General features: G+C 51.4%; 1 protein-coding gene across 4 annotated transcripts in view; it reads left to right on the top strand.

Moving 5' to 3' along the window:
- Positions 1-1,435: 1,435 nt before the first annotated feature.
- Positions 1,436-12,907, top strand: part of GRM7 (glutamate metabotropic receptor 7) — a 308,790-nt gene continuing 297,318 nt past the window's right edge. For all 4 annotated transcript variants that reach the window (XM_074914190.1, XM_074914192.1, XM_074914193.1 and 1 more), the window contains exon 1: positions 1,436-2,085. In XM_074914190.1, coding sequence (XP_074770291.1) covers positions 1,528-2,085 — 558 coding nt within the window. In that variant the 5' untranslated portion in view covers positions 1,436-1,527. The remainder of the gene's footprint in view (positions 2,086-12,907) is intronic.

Consider the following 12,907-nt stretch of genomic DNA (forward strand, 5'->3'; position numbering starts at 1 on the left):
AAAAAAAGTTGAAAAATATGGTAAGGACACAATTTTAAAAGAACAGAGATTTTAAGGTGTTAAAATGCCTTAATAATTATTGGAAGACGTGTCACTAATCCCTAGCCAGCTCTATCTCATTCCAGACCTGACCAACAAAGCCCCTCACTTGTGTCTGCCAGACCAGACATGCTGAAACATTTCAGTGTTGTGAGATAAAATTTGGCCAGGCTAAAACAGATTAAAAACATGAGGTTTTTTTACCATCACAACAGTAACAGTTATGTTACTCTGACTTCTGAAACATAATATGTTGGAAATTAAGCAATTGCTGTAGGTGCCTCTTGGAAGGCTGAACTACCATGCACTGAGTGCTCCTGGTCCCGTGTGTGTCAGGGACCAAACGATGAACCACGGCTCTGCTGGATCTGGTATTTATGAAGGAGTAATTAAAGGTTGTCACCAAAAAATGTGCTTGGTCTGGCGGGAACCAGGTGTCAGAGATGTATTTTGCATTATTCTGGAATCTGCAACAGGACAGGGCACGGATTTGTTGGTCAGCAGGGAACAGCAACAAGTGGCGTCTCTTTGGATATATTATAGTTTTGGGATGAAGGGAACAAAATCCGAGTGTTCCAGCATCCTGGTGATCTGGGTGCTCTGAACAAAAAAATGAGTCTGGAGATCTTAAAATAGAACATCAGCCGCCTTACTTCAGTTTTGGGAGTACGGGCTTACATCCAAACTCCTCCTCCTCATCCTCACCGGCTCCATTGGTATCCACCTTAGTGGGGAGGAGGATCTCTTTTTTCTGGGTCAAAATCCGGATTTCGGGAGTTTCCATGCGGTAGTCTGGCCGGCATGCTCCAGCGCTTGGGCACCGGCTGTACGCACCCGCGGGAGAACCGCGCCGCCCCCCCCCCCCCCCCGCTGGGAGGAAGAGGATGAGGATGCTCCAGGGGGGCTGAGCGAGCGTGTAGTCTCTCCCACCCCCACCCCCCCTCCCGCGGAGCCGCCTTCCGCGGGTGTTCCCGAGCCGCGGGCAGCCGCGCATCCCCAGCGCCCGCCTCCGGCGCTGTCGGGGTTCGGCCGCCCCCTGTTCCCCGTGGCAGGACCGGGGCCGCCGCCGGCTCTGTCCCCGGCTCCATCCTCATCCCCATCCTCATCCCCATCCCCATCCCCATCCCCATCCCCATCCCCATCCCATCCCCATCCCCATCCCCATCCCATCCCATCCCCATCCTCATTTCCATCCCACCCCCATCCCATCCCATCCCATCCCAACCCCATCCCATCCCCATTCCCATCTCCAGCCCCGGGCCGGGCTGGGGCGGCGCGGCCGCATCCTGCGCAGCGGCGGGCGGGGCGGCGGAGGGGGCGGGAGGCGGGGAGAGGACCGGCCACCATTTAAAGCGGTAGCGGTAGCGGCGCGGTCCCCCAGTGCCGGCAGCCGCGGAGCGCGGTGGAGCAGCCGCGGCCGGGAGCGGCCATCCTCCCCCACCCCGTCCCGTCCCTCCCCCCTCCCCAGCCCCGGCCCCTCCGGGCTGCATGAAGGCGGGGGGGAGCCCGGGGGGGCATCGCCCGGGCGGCAGCACCATGGTCCGCCTGGGCAGGCTCCTGCGGCTCCTCGCCCTGCTGAAGTTGCCCTGCTGCCTTCTGGAGTTCCTGCTCTGGGGGGCGGCCCGGGGGCAGGAGATGTACGCGCCCCACTCCATCCGGCTGGAGGGGGACATCACCCTCGGCGGCCTCTTCCCCGTCCACGCCAAGGGCCCCCCGGGCGTGCCCTGCGGGGACATCAAGAAGGAGAACGGCATCCACAGGCTGGAGGCGATGCTCTACGCCCTGGACCAGATCAACAGCGACCCGGAGCTGCTGCCCAATGTCACGCTGGGCGCTCGCATCCTGGACACCTGCTCCCGGGACACCTACGCGCTGGAGCAGTCCCTCACCTTTGTCCAGGCTCTCATCCAGAAGGACACCTCCGACGTGAGGTGCACCAACGGGGAGCCGCCCGTCTTCGTTAAGCCGGAAAAAGTAGTTGGAGTGATCGGGGCGTCGGGAAGTTCCGTGTCCATTATGGTGGCCAACATCCTCCGGCTTTTCCAGGTAGGGTTGCGCGGAGACAGGGACTGGGGGGGTGGGGGTCGTGGGGGCTCCTTCCCCGCCGGGCCGCGGGGCTCTGCCTGCCGAGGACGGGCCGTGGAGGCGCCCGCCGCTCCCAACTCCCTTCGTGCCCCTTCAGGTGCTTCATCCCCCCTCCCCGGAGCATCTTGTTTCCCTCCCAACCACCCTCTCCGTTTCAGCATCCTCCCCCGTCTCTCTCCTCCACGGTGCGTGGCACTTTCTGGATTTATCGCCCCATTTGCAAGAAGCAATCCGTGAAGGGAAAAGAGGAAAAAAAAAAGGAAAAAAAAAAGGCGATGAGTGAGATGGATTTGCGTTAGAGAGAAATATGGCTCGGCAGAGACGCGGGGGCACGGCCGGGACGGGCTTCGCGATGAAATTTCCGCGCTGTGCCAGGGCAGGGGGCTGGCAGCACCCCAGCCGCCCCCGTCCAGGGGACGGGGGGGGACGGGGGGGTGTTCACCCGGCGAAGACGGGGCTGCGCTGGGCAACTCCGGGCACCCACCCGCTTTCCGCGGACGCTTTTGCCCTCCCGGAGGGTGCGGAGGCAGTGCGGAGCCCCGGTGGATGGGGGCGGTGGGAAGGAAGAGGAGCGCGACCGTCCGGGGGGGGACTGGGGGCGGCTGGCCGAGGCTCCGGCGGCTCCCGGTAAGCGCCGAGGGAGGAGCGGAGCCGCCGGATTAAACCGTGTGTGTGTGCGGGAGATGCGCTGCAGCACCCGCCCGTTCCGCTCCCCCCCGCTCCCCCCTTCCCCCCCGGGGCGCGCTGCGATCGTGCTCCGCTCGGCGCCGGGGCTCAGCCTCGGTGACTGTCGGGGCACGGAGACCAGTGTGTGTGTGTGTGTGTGTGTGTCCCGCCCCCGGCTGCATCCTCCTGCTCTTCTCCAGCACCCCAAGTCCGAGTCTGGTTCCCGGGCGGCGGGGGTGTGTGTGTGGGGGTGTCCCCCGGGGACACCGGGTGAAGCCACCGGGGCCCGGTAGCGAGCACCGGGTGCTCGTCGGGAGCGATCGCGGGTGCCGCGCCAGGGACAGAACCGCCACCAGATGCAGCGTGAGCAGCGGAGTTTCTCGCTTCCTATCCTACGCCTTCGCATGCGGAAGGTGGTGGGGGGTTATTTTTATTTTTGTACAGCGGGCGGAGAGATCCCCCGCTTTTCCCAGCTGGAAACTTGTGAGGTTTTCACGGCAAATCCCCTCTGCTGTCAGCAATCCTCGCTACTCCTTATTCTCATCCGGCTGTGGGAGCCAGGTCCGGCCGTCGTGCAAGGCGAGGAGGGAGTGATGCTCCTTCTCCCATCGCTGCCCTTTGCCCTGCCCAGCCGGACTGGGTCCTGTCTCTTTTCCTGAAAAAAACACCACGGTTCTGGTTTTATTTTCCTTGCTCGCCTCCCCCCCTCTTGGCAAATTAAAATGCGCCTTGTATCACGCCCGGCTTCAGCGGTGCACTGAATCTCTAACAATTTGCGCGGCTTTAACATGCGGGTCTTGGTGTTGAAATGCTCCCTCCCAGAAAGCAGCCTCGCCTGGGCGTGCAAGCAAAGCTTGGCATCGCTTGGTACGCCGTACTTATTTCTGTTCGAGACTTCTTGCATTGCAAACACCCCTTCCTGGGCTGCAAAACAGATGAGCTCATGTTCTGCTTGAGCTGGAGCCGAGGAGCTTGGTTGGAGGGATGCGAGCGGCGCTGAAGTTCTGCTTGAGTACTGGTTCAGCAGACACGGAGCTGCCGAGGACTTCCACCAGGCACTGGACTGAAATCAGCCAGCTCTTTTATACCGAGACTCGCTCCAGAGCGAATCCTGGGTGCTCTGTCCTGAGATCTCCCTCGGAAGGAAATCCTGGGCACCAGGAGCCTTTTGTATGGTGCCCCAATACCTGCAAAATCTTTGGTGATCTGTTATGTAATGGAGTTTGCAGAAAATAAGACTTTGGGGCAGTTCCTGCATGCAGAGTTATTTCTCTAAGACTAAACATTTTAATGTATTGTGACTAAGCATCTGTTCAAAACTGCTTTTTAACCAGATCATCCAGAAAGCAGGAACCGGTACATACCGAGAGAGGTTTTACTCAGTATGTATTCTACATTTTGGTTCTGCCTTCTTTACTTGGATTTTTCATGCAGTAAAACTACTCATTACTGTCCTCCATCAAAACAGTTCAGAACCTGTCCCAGCCAGAGAGAAATAAGAAAGAACTATTTTGAGAGAGGAGGAGAGCTGGACCTATGAGGCAACTAAGTAGTGTTTGCGGGGGTGGGTGCGAAACTCTGAGTTGGAAAGAAAAAAACAACCAACTACCCAACCACAAAAAAACCTGTTAATCAAAATCCTTTCTCAAATGCCTGAGCTGGTGCAGCCAGCTGCTTCTCCGGGGTCACTGTAGGTTTTACTGACTCTGGCAGTGTGGTGAGGAGTGGGGGAATGTCCTGGTTTAGTCCTAGGAGGCAACTGAGCCCCACCAGGCCTTCACTCCCCCCTTCCCCCCAGTGCTGGGAAGGACAACAATGAAACAAGAAGGCTCAGGAATCTAGATGAGGACAGGGAGGGCCCTCAGGGAGGGGTCTCTTGTGAATTTAAAGACAGACTCATCAGGGGAAGAAAAACAAAAACATCACTTGAATTCAAACACTGACAAAACGAGCAACAGACAGGAGGGGACAGCGAGAAGTGTTATCATATCTTAAACCACTTCCCCCCCACCTCTCCCTTCTTCTTGGGCCCAGCTTTTGTTCCCTATATCTCTACCTCCTGTCCCAGCAGCACAGGGGTAGGGGATAGGGGGTGTACAGTCAGTCCCTGCTGCTTCTTCTGAGGTGTGTGGGGGGGACACTTTTCTGCATTACCACCCTGCTCCATGTGGCTCCCCTCTCATGGCAGACAGCCCTCCACAAACTCTCTCTGCTGTGAGTTCTCCCCATGGGACGGTTCTTCTCAAGATGCTTTGGTGTGGGTCACCTCCCAGTGCCAAACTACAACTGCAGGGGCTGCTTCTCCCCTTAGAGTCCTGAGGGTTCTCTCCACAGGACACAGGTGAATCTCTGCTCCTCCAGTGACCTCCATGGGTGGCAGGAGGGACCCTGCCATCCCACCATGGGATACAGAGGGGGTCCCTGCTTTGGCATTTCCTCCTTCCTTCCACTGACCTTGCTGTCTGCAGAGGTGTCCTTCTCTTAATGCCTCCTCCAAGTCCCCCCAGGTCTCAGGTTCCCCTTCTTAAATATGTTACTGCAGAGGCACAGGCTACCATTGCTAATTAGCTCGGCCTTGGCCAAAGGTGGGTCTGACTTGTAGCCAGGGGAGCTTTCGAGAAGATTCTCACAGGGGCCACAGCTGTAGCCCCCTCCTCCACTACCAAACCCCCCACCACACCAGCCAGCACAGGGAAGGGCTCTTGAACATTCCTTTTGATGCCCAACCTGGCTTTTCCATAACATCTCGTAGATGAAAACTCTTTCCATCTGTGGATGCCTCTGCGAAGTAATCATAACAGTGTTTACATTTCCATGACAGTATCTTGGAAGAGAAGTACTTGTAGTGTACGTTAATGTAAGGAGAAAACAGATATATCTAACCCATACAGAGCACGGTGGAGTTTCCTCAGCCAGCTGCTGATGCTCAAGGGGATTTTCTCTCCGGGATGGGTGAGATGTCAGCTAGCCATCTTCCCCTCTGCCTGTGAAGTTACAGTACCTCGCCATGCAGCTCACCTGCCTGTTCCCGATCCAGCACAGAGGTTTGGGAGCTCCTTCAGCTAATGCCAGCAGGTGGATCAGTGGGGGAGAAGGATGCTGAGGTCCTCTCGTTTGCATCCTTCTGCGTAATTACTGTTTGAATTTTTGTAGAAGCTTTTGTTTTGTCAAAAAATGATGTGAAGGATCTATATTAGACTTGGCCTTTTTCCTGTGTGATGAAAGCAGGAGTCCCTCCCCCTGCCTCTGCATCTTCCTCCCCACATATCCCTGAATGGCACCACTGGTAACAGATGATGGGACTAGTCAGGGCAGGGGGATTCTCCCTGGAGCTGTGGGATGGCACTGAGTCCCAGCTGCTGCCAGAGACAAGGGATGACGTAAACCTGACGCTGCCTGCCTTGGCCTGACGTACTCATACTGATGGAGTGAAGCTGTCGGGGCTGCTGGGGCTCAGGCATAGTCAGAGAGGGTTGTTGCTTGCTCCAAGCCACATGGGATTTGTCAACCTGCTGGAGGTGGGTGCAGGAATTGCTGATGAGGGCTCTGTGTCTCCTAAAGCCAAGCATGTGAGGATTTCTTTTCCAGAATTGCAACTCATGAGAGGTGCAACTGCCCTGCACGAGAGCAGGGTTTAGCGGAAGGGGGAGGACTTTACACCTGAGCTCAGTATCTGTCATTGCCATGAACTCTGTGTGGGACCTTCCTTGAGTAGAATGTTCAGGAGCATCCCAGCTGTGCTCCACGGTCCCATCTTCAGGAGCAAGACAGGCCCTGTGCCCAAGAGGTGCTGAAGGCAGCTGGATGCTTGACTCCCTGTTGAAGATGGCGCAGATGAGCTCTCTCCAGTTTGGCAGTGGCTCCTGGTGGGAGGGGTCGAGCTGGGGGGTGCCTCCTGCTGTGGAGGCTTTATTTTTTAATCGGTTGTTTAACTTCATCCCCTTCAGAAGCAGGGATGCGAGTTCCCCGGGCAGGAGTTACTGTGAGATACCCCTTTCTGGCTGCGTTCCTCTGCAGACAAGACCTTCTTGTCTCCAGGGCTTGGGCCCCATCCCTGTCCTGCCTAGGAGTGGGTTGTTCAGCCATGGGTTTTGGGATTGGGGCTGTGTGGGGCAGGGGGGCTGCCCAGCACCAAGAGCCTCTGACTTTGCTTCAGGGCCTTGGATTAATGCAACAGAAGGGGTGATATAGTGTGTGGTGGACCGTGGAGATATAAATGCATGAATATTCAAGTATGTCAAATACAGTGACTTTTTCAAAATATAATTCTATTAGAGCCTGCCAATAAATAGCATGCCGATTGTAAATGAAATATCTAGTCTAAAAATAAAACAGAAACAATTTGGAAAGCTGTTTCCAAATGCATCAGGGAGTTCAAGGCAATATGTTTTTAGGTGCTAGTTTTGCATTGTAAAAAATATTGTTACTTCACAATGTCATAGCTTTCCTTACAAATTTAACTCCTCAAAATTCAATAACTATGGTGAAAAAAATTGCCAAATGCTGCATCTGTTTCATATTTTCTGGGAGTAGAACCATGCAATATGGGGAGTATCTGCACACTGATTTCTTCTTTTATACTGGGAAACTAATTTTTTGACTCCCTTAGAACTACAGACTTCTCAATACAAGCTTTAATAACGAACTAATTACTACTTCAGGTTTCTGTCCTCAGTGGATGCAATTTTAAATAATCAACAATCGTTCTTTCTTGTCTAAACACCTTTTTGCTTTTATCAGTGATGGTTCTTGCAGCCCATGGGGGTGTGTTACTAAGCCCCTTCAGGGAACATTTTAGAAATCAGCGTGGGATAAAGGAGTACAATGAGATTGGGAGTGTAAATTGAAACTTCCCTCATATCCCTTGGGGGCTTTTGGCTATATTTCCTTCTGCAGGCACCTTTGTATGAAATAAGAAAGATGGAAGTTGCAGTCCTGCCTTCTGCTGTAGGCACAATGAAGCCAGTAGGAATGTGGTTATTCGGAACGGAATGCACCTTAAAAGTGCAGCTCCGAGTTGGATGCTTCTTTTTTCCTTAGAAAAGTGTGTGCATTTTCCAAGGCTCTCTGGGTGAGGCTATTGCCTTTGCCAGAGCAGTGGTAGCCGCCTGCATCAACAAGCTGTGGCTGGCTGAGCTGCAGCGTTTGAGGTGCTGTGAGGGGTGTTGATGGAGGTGGAGGTTCTGTCCCAGCTTCTGGCTCGAGGGAATTAAACGTGGAATTAAATGTGGCTTTCAGCAGTTGCTGGTGCCTGCTCCTGCTGGGTTTGCAGCATGGCCATGGGGAAGGAAGGATGAGGCTGTATGAGAACCACTTTACAGAACTCGTGAGCCTGTGGTTTCAAGAGATGCCTCTTAAGTGTTTGTTTTTTAATTAATTTTGTGCTGCTCATCTGATCAGTTTCTACACTCCTTCACTCTGCAGCAAAAGTATTTGCAAACTGTTCTTCCCCCTCTCTCTCGGTGAAGTTTCCTGCAGGAATGTGGGATATAGGCCCAAAGGTTTCCATTTCTATAGGTTCTGGGTGCAAAGCCAAAGATTCATGCTGAGACCCTCCTGCTGAACTTGACTTAATGAGATGGTAGTAAATGGCCAATTTAATTTACTGCAGTGTACCTGCCACAGGGGGACTCCTGGGTTATCATGGGTATTTGGGAAGTAAACTAACATACTTTAGCACTATTTTTCTCTAGATACTAATATTTCGAACCCATTAACAGTTTATTGTGTTTTCCTCTTCTAACTTTTAATAAGACAATCCTGGTTTTAGGAAGTAGAGTAATAATTCATTTTTTAAAAGGGATTTCAGGAAAACTTGTACATTTTTCAAATAGACTCATAAAGAGAATTTACCAAAAACCTAAAAATAGGAAACAGTAAACTTCAGTTCTTTGCCCCTTTTCAAAAAATGGCTTTGGTGTTTCTCAGCAAGCTTTCATTTTCATCAACTTCTAAATATTTGTCCTCGTTACTGGTGCACCTAATACATGTCAATAAGTTGAACCATGCAGTCCTACTGTATTGTTGGGCTATAGTTAATAGATGTGGAATCTTGTTTCCTCTGTATGAATGAAAAGTAAAGGAAAATCCTTACTTCAGGAATTCATATTACTAATGGCACGTTGGAGGTGCTGTGAATATATTTTTCTGGAACACGGTGTTTTGGAGGCGAAATTTATTTTCTTAACAAGGCATCATTCAATATTAGCAATAATGTTGGCTCTTGATCTGTTTTGGGTGTCTCTGTAGATGTTGGGTAGAAGGGGCTGCAGAGACTCATGTGGAAGAAGACTGCCTCTGCTAGGAGAGGGATGCTTGCCTGTGGAGAGAGCGGGCTGATGGTGCTCGTGTGAGCAAATAATTAGCAAATAATTGGGGGTGACAGCACAGGGGGTTGCTGGAATGTGTCAGCTTGTACGGTGAAAGCATATATGCAGCAGGTACGTTCATGCAAGTCCTAGTTTACTCTTTGAAATGCAATAAGATGACCTGTTTGGAATGACAAATGGAGGGATCATTTTAAGGCATTAATTTTTATGAAAGAAATATTGATCTGGTTTTGAGTCTCATAACACTAATACTGTAAAACTACATGTACTATATTTTGTATTTTATTCTATTAAATGAGTTTTGTTTGGAGCCATTAGAACCATCCAACACAATACTTTGCATTGTAATATCAGATGTTGTTGTTTCTATTTATAGTGATATTCAAATTAATCTCAATGAGTGACAATACTGACTGTCCCAGACATAGGACTATGATGAATTTTATCATGATATTGGAAGATACGAAGCATGTAATTAAGGCTGTTTGGAGAGCATGGAATCCAATATAGTCAGGTCATTAGTGTGGTGGAGTGGGTATCCAGGCAAACAGAAATCTGAAGAAAAACAAGTATTTCTAAAGCCTTCCTCATTACTGATGATTCACAAGGTCCTATAAAGTCCTTCAACTGAAGGCAGTAGAGGTATTCTGAATCATCACCAATTTAGCTGAGAATAAAGCATGATCCTCTTATGGACCACTAAAATATGGTAGCCCTGCCCTGCCCCAGGCCACTGGTCACTCGGGCACAGTCACCATGCGTTTTACATTGCTGGAGTAACTCTCATACCTGCAGAACTAGAGCAGTTCCTCCATATACTACATCAGGAAGATGAGACTTCAAATGACAACAATTAATATGTAGGAATGGTCTCAAAGCTCCTCCATTTCCCTGGGTCCCCATGTCACAGGGCCATCAGGCCACCCCTGCACAGACAGCGCAGCGGAGGTTGCCACGGCCCGTGTTTTTTGCAGCTCAGGGGCTGCTGAGCGCGGTGGGGTGTCCGGGCTCCTGTGTGCTATATTTTGTAACAAAGCCCTTCACCGGCACTGTGCACACATGGACCCTATAGCAGAGTGCAGGATGGAACACCCCGAGGGCATCTACGGCAGGGCAGCTGCTGAGAGACACTGGAGTCTCACTCCTTCTCTAGGGGTAAGTGCCTTCATTTGACAAAATTTGACAAGTAGTGCTACATTGCTAGGGAAACTGTAACTCCAGTGGTATTGCCCAACTTCCCCCTAATTTAGCCTGTGTTGTGATAAGTGATGCTTTTGCGATGCCATTTGGGACGTTCGGGTAGGCATTAGCATGCTGTATGAATGCAAGCGTGTTGCACAGTATATATCCTCTTATCCTTTGGCTGACAGGGCAGTGCAGGCCAGTGCCTCACTTCAAGTACTTCTAAATGAACTTGGCAAGCACTGCCAAACTCCTGTGAAGTGCTCCCAATTAGAGATCACCTTTCTCCTTGCGTCCAGATCCTGGGAAGCACTCAGACTCCCTGGCCTCTGATTTAAGTGGGAAGAGAAGGCAGACTGGGGAGATCTTCCCTTCCCGGCACTGTGCGCTGCCTGGTGTGGCACAGATAAAAATCTTTTCACACGTAGGGCACATGAAATAACTCTATTTTTGTTAAAGGATTGCCTGAGCTGTGGGGGTGGAGAGGACAGTTAGGAGCAGTTTTAGGTTGCAAGATTTCATTCTGATGATGGTTCTGCTTAATGTCTATGAATATGTTTGTGTATGTAGGGATTTATATATATATGAAATATATATATTTTTAAATGTGTAACTTTTTTTTTGTAGATATTTATGCTGCAAACATAAGTGACCTGTCTTTAAACATCTTGCTTGGGGATAAGGCTGGGAAGGGAAGAGCAGGCACCAGAGCTGGCCATGGTGGGTGAGGACAGGACAGAGCACGTCTCTGCTTTCGTTGACTGCTGCTGCTGTCAGTCTGCTGACAGTCGTGTCACCCGGCTTGTTTGGCTTCTCGATTCTGTCTGTCTCGCGTTATTATGATGTTAGGACTCAGAAGAATCAGTGATGTGTGATTAATGGAAAAAAGACATGTTTTAGTAATTCAGAGCCACCTCAAAGGCTTTCAGCAGTACAGGTTGTGTTCAGGCTTGGCAGTTCCTACCTGGGAAGTGAGTGAAGGGAGGACAGGCAGGAACAGTGATGGAAAATGTGGGGAAGACCATGGAGAGGTGGGTGTGTGGCTGGAGCAGGGTGAGAGCGTGTGGGAAGGAGAATACTCTGTGGGACCAGCTTGCCGTCTCCTCCTCCCAGGAGGAGCCTCAGGTCTTCCTCCCACCAGCAGCAGCTGGAGTGGCTTTCCAGACCCCGGCATGGGCAGAGGGGATGGACAGCAGGGCTGTGGTGGCTCTTACCTTCGTAGCAGGCTCCTGGCTCATGTGCCTGCCACCGTTGTACCTGCCTAGAGGCTGCTCTGACAAATCAGAGGGAGAGTCAAGGTCTGGATGGAGAAGCTGGGAGTGGTCAATGTGCAGTGCATTGACCTGCTAGGAGAAGCAGCCAAGGTCAAGTCCAGTATCTGCACAGCCCGGATCAGTGCCAGGACATCAGTGACACAGGAGACCCAGGGAGGACACAGCCGGGTGACTGGCACTGGGCTGCTTGCTTTAGCCCAAGGGCAATGCCTTGCTGGAGCTGCTTTACTGCTTCCAGTTCAAAAACCAGATAATCTGGATGTGGCTTTGGTGCAGTCCCTGTGCTCCCCCGCCTGCTGTAGATATGCCCTTAGATCTTGCTCTTAACGTTTTACAGCTGTTTTTGGCTTTTCACTTGCGGGTATAACAACTGCTGACAAAGCCCAAAACCTTAAGCTGTAGTTGTCCTGAAAAATGACTCTGATCCAGGTTCTCCTCAGGTGGGTTGATATAAACCCATATTGCAACTCCCTTTCACACTTCTGTGGCTGAGATCAGGAAGCCGAGAACAGCTCAGCACTGCTTGGGGTTGCCCATGGCCGGTGGGATTCAGTGGTATGAGCCCCGTGGAATGGGTGAGCATCGCTGCTGTCGGTGCTGCAAGGGCAAGCCGAGCTCTGCGCCGCCTTTAAACACCCCCTGTCATTGGAAACATGAAAGAGTTGATTGTAGCCTGGTTATAGGGGCTTTCCAGGGTTAGCTGGAAAAGCCATCCTTTTTGTTCATAAACTAAATTTCAGTTATAGAAATGATGGTGTAAAAGTAAATGTAGATCCCTGCATGTGATTTTTGCAGCAGCCATTTATTACTGTTGTACACAGAGGCCCTAATCCTACCTTTTCGTAGAAGACTGCCCATACATAAACCGGACTATAAATCCAAAGATTGTAGAGGATGGAAACACAAATGCAGATTTCCAGCATTTCCTTTGGATGCTCCAGCACTGGCTGATGCCAGTGGGAAGGCACCAAGCCGGACAGGGATCCATCTGATTCGCTTGGACATTCAGGCACCCCTTTGTCCTGGTACCATCCCCCTGACGACCTGCTCTGTTCCCCTTGAGTGCTCCCCTCTTGTTTTCATGGGGCAGAGGGTATTGGCATGGCTCCTTCACCATGATCTCCGTACTGACCTGAGATGGGACCCACAGAGCCAGGCTGGTCCTAGCAGATGCTTGCCTAACTTTTATGAACTTTTCTGAAGAGTATTCTGTAACCTCCATGAAATACTGTGGGTTTTTTTGTTTTGTTTTGGTTTTTTTTCTCTTAATAGTCAGTGTTCATCCTATTTGCTGAAAGTTTTCCTGTTTTTGACTGTACTTTCACAGCAGGC

Source organism: Athene noctua, chromosome 10 (genome assembly GCF_965140245.1).
Source record: "Athene noctua chromosome 10, bAthNoc1.hap1.1, whole genome shotgun sequence".
Taxonomy (NCBI): domain Eukaryota; kingdom Metazoa; phylum Chordata; class Aves; order Strigiformes; family Strigidae; genus Athene; species Athene noctua.